General features: G+C 37.0%; 2 protein-coding genes across 4 annotated transcripts; both read right to left on the bottom strand.

Moving 5' to 3' along the window:
* Positions 1-476: 476 nt before the first annotated feature.
* Positions 477-6,532, bottom strand: zgc:158258 (uncharacterized). 3 transcript variants are annotated; one of them, XM_008409072.2, is made up of 4 exons: positions 6,204-6,532; positions 3,146-3,284; positions 2,753-2,948; positions 477-2,642 (listed from the first exon to the last, which is right to left on the bottom strand). In XM_008409072.2, exons 2-4 carry the CDS (start codon positions 3,248-3,250, stop codon positions 1,561-1,563), a joined length of 1,383 nt encoding a protein of 460 aa, XP_008407294.2. In that variant the 5' UTR covers positions 3,251-3,284; positions 6,204-6,532; the 3' UTR covers positions 477-1,560. The 3 variants fall into 3 exon arrangements, with proteins under 3 accessions (XP_008407294.2, XP_017160227.2, XP_008407293.2); XM_017304738.2 differs by having other exon boundaries at positions 3,146-3,281; positions 6,227-6,532; XM_008409071.3 differs by having other exon boundaries at positions 6,227-6,531.
* Positions 6,533-7,611: 1,079 nt separating this feature from the next.
* yod1 (YOD1 deubiquitinase) lies at positions 7,612-12,629 on the bottom strand. Its single transcript, XM_008409069.2, has 3 exons — positions 12,519-12,629; positions 11,159-11,371; positions 7,612-10,194 (listed from the first exon to the last, which is right to left on the bottom strand). The coding sequence occupies exons 2-3, from the start codon at positions 11,364-11,366 to the stop codon at positions 9,500-9,502; spliced, it is 903 nt and encodes a 300-aa protein (XP_008407291.2). The 5' UTR covers positions 11,367-11,371; positions 12,519-12,629; the 3' UTR covers positions 7,612-9,499.
* Between the last annotated feature and the right edge of the window lie 124 nt (positions 12,630-12,753).

Below are 12,753 nucleotides of genomic sequence, written 5' to 3'. Positions count from 1 at the left end.
ACACACTAGTGGCACATCCCCAGTGTCTGCTGCTCATCTGCTTCAGGGTTTAATGTTCAGAGATATTATTCAGCATACTTTGATTATAATAATTGCTATATTTGAGTTCCTGTTGAAAATAATCCTTTGTAATCCTCTTTTTTTCTCATTGTGATGCTGTTTGTCTAAATATATTGAGTTGTCAGTGTGGTATTGATGGATTTCCTATATACATTCCTAATAAAGTGGCCAGTGAGGGTATTTTGTTATCACTTGCATTAACATTGCAGATGCACTTTATTTAAACTTTTTTTCCGTACTGATAAACTTTGTCCTTCCTGAAGTCTGTGTTGAGTTCAGATTTGGCTTTTTTTTTTTTTTTTTAAAGGAAAGTCCTAGTTTTTTTTAAAACTATTGTTTCGTATCACTAAAGCTGTGTCAGTTTCAAAATTTGATGCCTAACTTTTGTTCAGACATAAAAGACGGAGACACCAAGACACTATTAAAACTTTATTCAATGCTAGTACACAAGCTGTTCAGTCAGAAGAGTTCCATGTGAGGGGTATCAGGAAAACAGAGGAAACAGATTATCTTCAGCAGCACATGGGGGTTGTCCACAAGATAATCGGATAACAGAAGAACAGCTGAGCAGGCTGTGTGAGTGGCTGAGTGGCCTGTAAGATGAGTACTTTAGCTGATGTTCTGTAATGAAAGTACAGAACGAACTTCTTCAGTTTCAGAAAAAAAAAATAAAATAATACATAGGTCAAAAAACCTGCAGGTCACTGTAAGTTGATCAAATTACAAGACCAAACAGTTTCCTTGTTAACAGCTCTGTAGCTGCTCTGCAAAACTCAAAATGTGCTCTGCTGTTTCTCACTTTTCCTGAAGTATGTGGTCTGGTTGGACGTAACATGCAATTCTGAAATGAGCACAATAAACAAGGCTTTCAAGATGCGGTGCATTCTGTGCAAACTTTATTTTCATAAGCATTTGTGGAAAACACAGAGGATTAAAGCATTTACATATATTTATTGCTTTTTAACAGTAATTGGAATGTCCAATTCCAACATGAACAATTCAGCTTTTTCTTAGACGATGTAACTCAAGCATGCAGAAAAACATTGTTTGGTAATTAAGTATTTGGGATTCATTTTGCAGTTAATTAATGAACAACTGCAAAATCGTACTTCACAAAATCCCAAAAACAAATAAAAGCTGCAACAGCTTTTCTTAGGCACATCTGTGAAAAGTGAACAATCAATAATCGTCAGTTAGGGCAATGCTCCTTATTCACAACTAGGCTGATTTAGTTTTTGGTTGCCTCATTTTGTGCTGCATTGGAGCTGAAAATTATAATACATACATATATTTCTGATTTAAATAACATTATCTTGAGAAAAATATACAGAAATGAATGGGTTTGAAATGTGCAAGGCATATTTTGATTAATTTTTGGAACTTAAGCAAATGTTCTCTTTACGAATGAGTCTTAAAGAGTTGGAATGCTCAAAGTTCCCATGTAATACTCAAATGCCCATAAATCCTTTAAGTTAGACACACTCAAGCTATACGCAAGGCTTAACTCTTTAGCAGGCCTAGTTTTCGGAGAGCCTCTTTTCGATCTGATCCCACTCCAGGAACCATCATTGCAGTGTAACCCACTGAGTCTACAGGGGTGTCGGATGAAGACTGAGATGTGGTGGTGGTTTTCATTGACTTGCCATAAAATTTGTGCTTTGGATGCTTTCCCTTGTTTTTGTCTTGTTTAGCGGAGTGCTCCAAACCTTCTGCCTTCAACCCACTGGATTGAGATTGAACATGTAATAATAAAACAGGCTGTTGTTCTTCCTTGGATGGCTGATGGACGCTAGCACTGTTCTTCAGAGGCCTGTTCTTGGGTTCTGTTTTCTCTTGAGAGGAACAGAACAATGGGTTTCTTGTTGGGTCTGATGGATCTCTTGCAGGTTTTTTAGAGAGAGGTTTTGCTCCATCCTCGTGCTCGTGTTCTGTCAGGAGGCCGAGCTTCTGCAAAGCTTCCAGCCTCACAACCTCAGGATTTGTTGTTTGTTTGACACTTTCTGAAAGGTCTGCTGCATTTTGAATTTTTGGATATATGTTGGCAGGCATCTTTTTAGGTTTTGGGGGCACAACAGGAGGTACTACCTTGGGCTTGTTCATGTCTGAGAGGGATTTATCAGGTTTTGTGACATTTCCCAATTTTGAACCTTCCAGTGGTGGTGGACATTGTCTGTCCAAGTCTATAGTGTGATCAACTGTTGGACATAAAGGCGTCTTCTTCTGGGAGGCATTTCTCCTCAAATGAACTAGTGCATCATAAGATAGAGGTCCTCTTGTTAAAGGGCCTTCAGCTGTCTTGGCTGAGTTTTCTCTGGGTTTCGTGGAAGGCGGTATCACATTAACCTCTGACGGTACTGGGGGAGCAGTACGTTTCTCGTTGTGACTGGGAGCTGGTTTGTTGTGCTTGGATCTGAACTGAGACTTAGGAGATGCTGTTTTGTCTACAGGAGTGAGTGATTTGGTACTGGGAACAGAACACTGAGAACCGCTCGCCACAACAAGAGGTGTTGGAACAAGGTAGCTCTGCATGTGTTTGGTGTCAACATTTTTCTTGATGGGTTGGTTGCTTGGTTTCTGTGAGCCTGAAATAAAAACAAGTACAGGTTTTACACCCAAAATACAAACTTTCCTTTGTTAGAGGACTCAGTTAAAACTGAATCATAATCTAACATGTTCTAAAAAATGAGCTCACTGTTGATATTGCTTTTGCCCAGAGAGAGAGACAGGTCAGCCAGTTTGGCTGAAATGTTTCCATAGGCAGGAAGTTGTTCGGGTTCATCATGTGAGAGTCCACTATCGTCTTCATTTTCCAAAGACTCAATAGTCTCCTCCAAAAACATTAAACAGGCCTTCTCTTCTGCAGAAAGATGCTCTAGACTATCTTCACTCTGAAACACAAATGAACTCATGAAGCAAACATAATATAAACATGAATGATATGACCTAAGGATAATAAACCTCAAATACAAAACAGCAAACACTAAAAAAAAATCCCAAAGACCTTATGAAGCATTGTGGTCTTTATATTTCTAGCTGCTTTGAAAAATGAGCACAAAGATTTTTGGGTTTTGGAGGCAAAACTTACAAAGCCAGAGTTTGCGCTGACAACGCTGTCGCAGCTACCAGCACTGTCCATGCCATTCATTGTTGCTGATTCAGTGCCACCTGGCCAGGTGTCGCTTTTGGGCATTTTAGTCAGTGGCACACAACGTGGTTTTCATCTGCTGAAAGAGTTTAAATCAAGAAAGTGAACAAGGCAACTGCAAAATGCATTCATGCAAATAAGATTTACTGAGAGACAGCTACGTAAAATTGATTTTAATCTGTCATTATTTGTTAAAGACATGCAATGACGGTTCTAATCATATCTAATGTAAATATTTGACATTGATTTTTTTTCTTCTGTAATAGTCAACAAATTAAGACTGCACATTAAAACTGCATACTGTTTACAGCTTTCATCCTCATAAGATATAAATGTTGTGTGGAAAATAATTCAGGTTTGCTGCTGTGTGTATCTGAAATTGAAACCTAGTGTGGTAGACATAAAACCACTGAGGGGCCATTTATAAGACGTTACTCAAGTTCATTACTGCAGACTTCTTATTCTTGTCTTCCTTTAAGACTGACTTACTCTTTCTTATCTGCTGACCTGAAAAATTGTGCAAGCGTTGCTTAGTTACACAACCGCCGCTATATAATGATTAATTATAGATCTTTTCAATGGAGACAAAATGAAATGTGCACTCATTGTAAATATTGGTTTGTCCTAATTAATACATTATTACATTGATTCATCATCTGCTTTGCTCTTAAAAGAATAATAGCATAAAACAAATCAATATCATATCCTGAAACTGTGAATAATTGACTCATAAACAGAAAGTGTTGTAAAATAAAGCAACACAGACTATAGTTAAAGGCAGAAAAGAATTAAGATATTAAAAAACTAATCACCAATGGCTTTTGCTCCCCAGTTCCATGTCTGCATTTGCATTGGACTTTTTTGACTAATTATTTGAAATGCACGTATAACTCTAAAATCAAGGGGCTCCTTTTCTATTCAGCTAATTAAGAAAAAAATTTTCAAATGATGCTGCTTTAAAAACATTATTTTGCACAGGAACAGCTATTGGTATATGTCACACCTTTAAAATATTGACTTTATTTAGAATTTGATAGCATCAACACAGATGTAGCACTGGTTGAATAAAAGAAGCTGACAGAAATACTTAGCCACAACTAATCTTATTGTTGTTGAAACAAAGGTAATCCACCAGGTCATCAGTTGCTCAAATAACACTGTTGTTTTACTGTGTTGACTCTTGCTTTTAAAGATTGCAGAACTGTAAAAATATTAATTAATTAATAATTAATGAACTGTGGCTGCTATTAAACCTGGTAGTAAATATGAAAATCATGTGAATTATTGTTTAAACAGTACGTGCAGAGCAGCAATCTTGGATTTTACAATCACCTTGATTGTGCTGGACTGACTTTTAGAGTTGAACAGCTCTACACGTTAGGCACAGTCTTTTATTTTAAGATTACATAAAAGTGTAAAATGACATGTCAGCGAGATCATAAAGTAAAGTGAGGCTTGTGACTAATTTTAAATTACTCTTGTAGTTGGTGTTATTATTTTAGTATTGTTTGATAACGTACTTTAACTTGTAATGGACTCCGACTCTTTACGATAATAACCATTGCCTACCTGCAAGATTAACTAAAGTAGTATAAAAAATATCATCTTGGGTTTTTGCTTAAACTTTTCATATTGTCAGTCTGCCCACAACTTGTTTAGTCTTAGACTGTTTAAATGTGTTTCCTTTTCCAGTTTCACTGAAAGTTGTCTCTGCTTCCTCAAGAGTAAATATTTTCTGCAACACTGGAGTGACTCACATGCACGGAAAATTTCCAGCCATAAAACCCCAATTTCAAAGAATACCAGGCTATCATACCTTAGTGTTTGACAGATAGCTCCTGTCCTGCCCAGAGCATGTGACTTGGATTACAGCACACATGGCACTCCTAATCTTACTTTACTGGATCAGTTTCAGAGGAAGTGGAGGGTGGCAGTAATGGACTTCCTTAAGCTATTCCATATCCAGTTTATACATGCTATTATCTTAATCCTTTTTAGTGTTAACGGCAGGCACTAAAGACTACTGTTAAGATGTGTTAGATCTTTGCCATTTTAAGCTAAAGATTTGCTTTAATGTTGCCGTTTCCCAGATAGTGCTACAGATTTAGTGTAAAAGACCCTTCAGTATGAACCTGGCAACACCCACCAACAAACCTTGGGATGCATTTCAACACCTGAGGCAAGGGCAGCAGGACAGACCCACAAAAACATCGAAGGCACAAAGGCACTTGTGTTCACTGTACAAGTTTTGGTATGTCAATCCAACTCTGTAAAACTTCCGAGGCCCTATTGCCACATAAGTAGGTAGTGGGACTTATCTGTACTACTGTAGATAGAGTTCAATGTATAATTCTTAATAATACAGAGTTGTTGATATGTTGATAAGAGTTAGTTTGACGTAACCTGCGGCAAATACCCGAAAACTCCTCACTATATTGAATTTTTGGTAATCATATTTTTTTCTAAATTATTACCATAGAGTTATGACTTTTTTGTTGGTTTAATTCATCTGCATTGTAAAAATGTAATTCACCAAGCCTTTATCTTGATACAGATACTTTTATTACCCACAAAGCTAGGATATGGCTACCTGTTCAATGAGGCAGAAAATACAGTAATAAATTTAACTGCCTCAAGGGAGTTATGCAATAAGCAACATCAACCTTTTTTGTTTTCCCAGGGCAGCAATAAATCTGTATCTAAGTTTTAATTAGGGCCTAAGTTCATTTTTGCACTCTGTGTGCTACAATATTCATTAGAACATCCACTGATCATTAAGAGCCCAAAAATGTGAAACTTTGATGTAGCTAAAACTTAGGTTGTGACCTGATTGTCACTTGAACTGTCAACAGAGTAAAATATTCTAAGTAGAAATCGCTGAAAGTGATTTGAAACATTTAGTTTATTTCATGAAGATAATTCAATCTATTAATGAACTAAATTCTTTACCTACATACACACATGTCTAACAACAGCCAGCTAATATAGTGATATTTACCATTAAGTGGTAACGATGCCTACCTGTCTGAGTCCTCGCGCAGCCCACAGGTAGGACAGTCATCCTCAGGCCCGCATTCAGTTGTGCGCGAGGTAAGCGCGAGGATCTGAAAACACCTGCACGGACTTTGAGCTCTAAGCTCTCAGCCAATCAGATGGCAACACTATCCTCGAGGCACGCAAGGCTGTCAGCGTCATTTTATAAAGAATTGTCTGTTTTGTATTGTTTCAGGGTCAACAGGTTCCAGTCAGGCTTTTTATAGAATTTATTTGGCAATAAGCTAATTATATTGAAAAGCTTTAAATATGATTTAATGTCAGCCGCTCTTCCCTCCCATGGGTATTTCCCCACCCATCGGTTTGTAAAATGTTATACGACGTTCTCAAAAAGATATTTGCAAATCAATCATTTACAAAAATCATTTGGAGTTTAAGAAAAAAAAGTACTTTATTATTGCTAATTATGTGTGGGACAGAAACGGATCAATTAGTTTGGGTTGAAAAAGTGATCGCACCTCTTGATCTTAAGTCTCTAGCAGTGGTGACTGCTGCAGTTGGTCAAACAGTGACTGAATAAAACCTGAATCCTATTAAGTGAAGGTAGCTTAAAATAACGTAGTGTAATCTCACTATGACTTAAAATAGGCAGTGCAAACTTCTTGCTGAGAAAATATAGGTTATGTTTAAAAAAAATGATACAGCTATCAGAGAACACAATATTAAAAGGTTTTCAAAGATTTTTTTTCCCTCCCAAAATAATTAAAAAATAAAAACAAAAACAACATATGTGTAGATTCATAAGTAAGTGAAACATTCCTTATTTTTATTTCTGGTGATATGGATGACCATGCAGCTAAAGCAATTAATGATGTTTCTCCTTTCACCAACAAAAAAGTTTTAACACAGATCAATATCCCCATATATCTATCTGAGGATTCCGCCAGCCAAATTTTATGGCCAAATACAATGATGTAATGGTTATTCAAACAGGTACTGGCTGATTAAGGAGTGGCTTGATACAATAACTGCAAGTCATGTCCTGGATACGTCTGTATTATGGCTCCTATAGAAATTGCCACCAGCTGCAGTCTATGCCTTGTAAATCTCCAACAAAAATCTTTATTAGGCTTCACAATCTGTTCTTGACCGAGACACACACTCCTTATGGCAACTTGAAGAATTAACCCAACAGTCATGTTTGTGGGAGGAACCGGAGCACCCAGAGAGAACACACACATGCACAGGGAGTACATGCAACCTTAATGAAGAAATGTCCAAGACTGGGAGTTGAATCCTGGACCTTCTCACTGCTACGACACTCTGCAGCCCCACTGCAAGACTAATGCGTCCTAAACCTCAACTGTGACTGTGAATTGTTTGTTTATGCAATAAAACTCAAGACAACGCTCTTGGCTATAGCTTTTATTTGTGACAACACTGGAAAAAAAATTAAATAAATCAAGTAAACCCAGTTATTCCATAGTGCTTCGTGTGCAACATTCATTGTTGTTGTTAGTCATGAAAACCTGGTAAATACAAACAAGACATTTCATTGTTTCACCTTATGCAAGCTCATTAACCCAGAATCATAGCTAAACAAACTACAAAATATAAATGATGCACAACACACACAAAAAATACAACTCTAGTTTGTGTTATATTTCTTCATACCCAACTCCTTACCACCACATTGATGTTTAAAAAGTATTAAATCAATCCTTCCACAGTCAAACTTACCATTTTGGCAACAACTCAGTACCAATATTGTCATAACAAATGTGTAAAAAAAAAAAGAAATACTGGTCGAACACAATGTTGGGCAACAAGAGAACTGCCTGAAGAAACAAAAAATTACTTCTAAATAAACTTTCTCTGACCTGGTTATTAAATTAGTGTAAATCCATGCACAGCAATGATGCCCGACTTAATCATAAAATGTGAGAACATGCTCCAGTTGTGCAAAATGTACAGTAGAAGAGCGGCAAACGTAAGTCAACATGCACCAAATACTAAGACCTTAAGTGTCTCATCAACACAAAAACAGGTGCAGTTTCATGTTGCATTAGAAGTTAAAGGGTTAAACCTAATGGTGAATGAAATCATAATTGAAACAACAAAAATCCCTTAAATATTAGATCAGAAAGTAAACAGTTGAGGCTAATTAGCAAAAAAGAAGAAATAATTACCGAGTAAAGCTGATCTCAAACACATACCTTATAATTAGGATTTCTAGACCACACTACATCTCTCACACTGTTAAACTACACACTTTTAATACATTTGTTTTTTTTTCCCTCTGTGCAGCAGTTCAAAAATACAAAAAAACTTTCACAGCATGATATTTAAAACCTGTAAGCCAGAATTACAAACTCCTGTGAACCTGTTAAACCAATCAAATGAATCATGAGCTACACATTTTGTAAAATGAGTTTACAGCACCTTTGTTATTTTAAACAAAACAAAATCACTGGTCAATGGCAATCTTCACACCAATAACAAAAAGGACGTACTTGAGCTAATTTGGACACACTTTGCTATATAATATTTTCATTTAAAATGTGTTTATTAAATCTTCATGTCAACTGCTCCATAAATTCAGGCAGATGTCATAAACAGCACATTTGCAGATGTATGACTATTTTAGCAGTAAAACACATTACTTGTGCTCAACATCTAAATATCTGAAGCTAGACAAATAATCTTACCAATTAAATTCTGACATCTGTCTGCAAACAGAAAAACAACACTATAAAACCAACATGGATAACAGTCATACTGGCTGTGCTGTGTTTAAGACAACAGTGAATCAGATCACATCTCGGTACAAATAATTCTTAGTCGTCGTCCTCAACCCTTTGCAGAGACATGTACAAAGTAAGTTTGGTCAGTCGCGGTTTAAGTAGCGGCAATTTGGTGCATTTTCAACTCGAAGCATAAGCCACATTGGTTCCATCAATGAGATGAGTGATCTCAGCAGACCAAAACAAATCCTAAGAATTGTTTGCATATATAACTTCACTCCACTGAAAATATCTGAAATGACCCATTACTGACCCACAAGATGGATTAGTAACAGAGTACTACAGTAGCATTTTTGACCTTAAGAGCTTTCAGCAGTTAGAAGGTAATACTGAACCAATTAGAGGCTTAACACAGTGTCTGAGGATTCTCCAAATATGTCAAAGGATAATGTGAGGTAGAGGATAACACAAGCAGGCCAACAGACTTTGCCGGACATGAGGGCACAGGAGTTGGAGGTGGTCGTATCTGTGAAAGGGAGAGAAGATAATACAGCCTTCACACTTCACCAAAATTGGTGTGGCCTGTCTCCTTGGCATGCTCACGAGCCTCCTTTTGTCCCACCAGGCCCGTCTGGCACACCATGCAGCGCAATGCAAAGCGGTTAACGTCCGTAAACTGACGCTTGCGGCGGGCCTCGTCCGCCAGCTCAAGGGCTTGGGCCAAGATGATGTCATCAGTGGTAGAGAAGATAGTCTGAGGTGGGGTATCGGATTGGGGAACCTCTTTTTGCAGAGGGTCATAGTGGATGCCGTCGTAGATGAGCAGCACCCGTTTTTGGTATCCAGCATCCTCTCCGAATCTATCTACCCGAACTGTCTGGGTGTCCACCACGCAGATCTCACACTGGTAAAACTTGGACAGGATGGACACCTCAATGGCTCCCCCCCAGGTGTCGTCACGTTTTATCCAGGCGCAGTATTCCTCGTTGGTTTTTCCCAGGACTGCCTCACAGTAAGCTGTAGGGTCACTTGACACTATCTGAGCTATAAGGCTGCGCATTTCGGGGGCACAAGCGGGGTCATACACACCTCCTTCGACTACATAATTCACGCTAGTAAAGAGGCAGGAGTTGTCTGCTGGGACGACTCGACGTGCCAGCACAGGAGAGAGTTCCAAGTGGGGCGCTTTCACTATGGGATGATCCTGAGGTTTCGGCTTGTTCTTCTCCTCCTCAACAATGAGTGTGTCTCCTGTGTGCAATGATACAATAACCCAACATTTATTTTTTTTTTACCAAACTGATTGAGAAGGAACAAAGAAAGATTATACTGAATAAAGGTATCCAACATTAGGTCATAATAAAATAATATTGCTATTCTATTCTATCTAGTCCTAAAAATTTAAATCTAAAATTTTTTCACTCAAGATTCTATTTCTGATTTTAACAGATTTTTTTCTCGCTTTCTTTTCTAAAAAAATAAAAATAAAAAATTACAAATCTCAGACAATATTTTCAAAAAGCGGCTTGTATTTCAATTGTTCCTTTTCTGAGTTGAATGATTTTTTTAATTACCAAAGCATAATCATAACATTAGTAGAATAAAGATGCAATTTTGCCATAAGACATCTTTCTTAAAATTACGAGGAAAAGTCATTTTAGAGAGAAAAAAACTCTTAATAGAGTTATCAGAGTGATCAGCTCAGTTCGTGTAGACCTTTCTTCTATTTCTAGAAGTAGATCTAGAAAGTATTTTTGTAGAAAGTAATTAAGTACTCTTTAATTTTTTTGTTATTTTACATGTTGGAGTTCTCATAAAATTTGTACCTAGTTCTTATAACATTATTACTTAATTCTGTTAATATTATGACTTTATTCTCATACTACTACAACTATATTTTGGTTGTAGTATTACTTTATTCTCGTAATTAAAAGAAGGAGAAGCTAATGAACACGCTTGTCAAACTAATTCTATCTGATATGTTTAGAGTATAAAAAACACACACTTTCATACTTTGTGGATTATTACAGGAGTAAATTTAAACATTGAAACTCCAATAAGTTAGTTTTGGAGCAAATATAGGTGTTAATACATTGTTGCATATTTCTGATTGTTAAAAATGTGCTTCTTTGAATCAGTGTTAGTATTTTAAAAACATTAAAATTCTTGATTTAGTGATCATGTCATCTGTATATTTTCCCCGCGTGAAACATACCTGATTTGATGGGATAATCTTTTAAATGGGCATCTAAATTTCGGAGATCAAGGCTGGATGGCGGGTAGCCAACCATTATTTTCTGCACATCGCATGGGATCCCTGTTAACTCCTCCACTTTGCTCTTCAGCTCCTGGACGCAGGACTGGTGAGTCAAACCTTGCATTATGTGGCTCCCGTTTTTGGTCTTACAGCGAAGACGCAACATCTTGCCTGCAAAAAGTATGCAATGTCGAATCTTTGTGTTAAATATCTCTCAAAACCTACAGACATACTCATCCACAAATAAGACGAAAAGCATGAATTTAATTAATTTTACAATTAAACTGAATCTCCACAAGGCTAGTGTGATCAACATGTTGGGGTATTATAGCTGTCTTTGAGAGATTTTTTATATTTATTTAGGTCCAGCATCTAATCTGGTGAATTTGTTGGAGTTTTTTTTTTTTTTTATCTGTAAGGTTTTTTCTACTTCTCCTGTCTTTATAATTGCATAATACTGAAACAGTATGAGATAGATCATTCATTTTAACCCAAAATAAAATGCTTGTAAAAAGAAATACAGCCTTCTTGACATTTAACACAGTTAACATTTTTATTTCTGAGTTTATTATTAACATTTAGGACCCTCAAGGCAAAGCTCTGGGATGTACCTGCCTTCTAGTGAAGTCACGCTGACTGTGTTGAACTATGTCCATTTTATGATCATTAACAGGGATTTATTGGACTTAACTGATGGGAGAAATTCTGAGCCTGTATTCCCCGAATTACCTCCAATAGATCCTGTTATGATTCAGTCATGATCTAACGTGTACTCCAGCAGGAAGCCATCACAACCGTGGCACGGCTAACCCACTGTGACCCGTGATTTAACTTTTTAAACAAAGCAGCACAGGTCAAGAATGACAACAGAACTGCTGACCAGTAGGAGAGTAAACACGCGACTGCTCCACCGCTTTGTTTTGGCTTCTTTGTTCCAGTTAACGACTTCATTCATTATCACGGTCCTACATACAGTAGGCTAATCTAATAATTCAGCACCAAACTGCCAAATTTAGATTTTTATACTATACACTTGTAAAGTACAGATTTTAACGACAATGTGTTAGAACAGTTTGAGGAGATAAATGAAAGAAACACCCGTCTGAGAGATGTTTACGCTAGCTAACCATGACGTTAATTGTGTTGCTAACATTAGCAGGCTAAGTTAGCCGTCAACCTATCTGTGCTCACAAAACAGTTCGAGTCTAAGCTTTCCATATCGTTTACCTGATTAATACACCAATCATTTGGCAACTCTGAAATGTTATACGATACGTTAAACTTTCAGAAACAGTAAAGTCTGTTGTTGTTTTCTTACCTGACGTTGACTTCTACCCTGCCTGCCTTAAACAAAACACGTAAAGCGAAAGGAAGTGACGTCAGCTGAGTTCTAAGCGAAAACAACTAAACCCGTACTTTTCTTTATTGTTCACACCTGTACAGTTTTTGCTTTTTATTTTTCGGTGTTATTGCTTTCAAAGTTTGTATTCATGTTTATGCGCTATATTGTTTAAAGGTTAGTAGTCTTGTCTACGGGAACTTCAAAATTTGTA

Source organism: Poecilia reticulata, chromosome 5, assembly GCF_904066995.2.
Source record: "Poecilia reticulata chromosome 5, P_reticulata-male-v2, whole genome shotgun sequence".
NCBI lineage: Eukaryota > Metazoa > Chordata > Actinopteri > Cyprinodontiformes > Poeciliidae > Poecilia > Poecilia reticulata.
Note: the sequence above shows the minus strand (reverse complement) of the source record. Positions and strands in the feature narration are given on the sequence as shown.

Coding starts and splice junctions, on each gene's coding strand:
- zgc:158258 (XM_008409072.2), bottom strand. CDS start 3,250: ATGCCCAAAAGCGACACCTGGCCAGGTGGCACTGAATCAGCAACAATG. Junction 2,949..3,145: donor TCAGCGCAAACTCTGGCTTT/GTAAGTTTTGCC, acceptor TTTGTGTTTCAG/AGTGAAGATAGTCTAGAGCA. Junction 2,643..2,752: donor GGGCAAAAGCAATATCAACA/GTGAGCTCATTT, acceptor TTTTTATTTCAG/GCTCACAGAAACCAAGCAAC.
- yod1 (XM_008409069.2), bottom strand. CDS start 11,366: ATGTTGCGTCTTCGCTGTAAGACCAAAAACGGGAGCCACATAATGCAA. Junction 10,195..11,158: donor AGATTATCCCATCAAATCAG/GTATGTTTCACG, acceptor CATTGCACACAG/GAGACACACTCATTGTTGAG.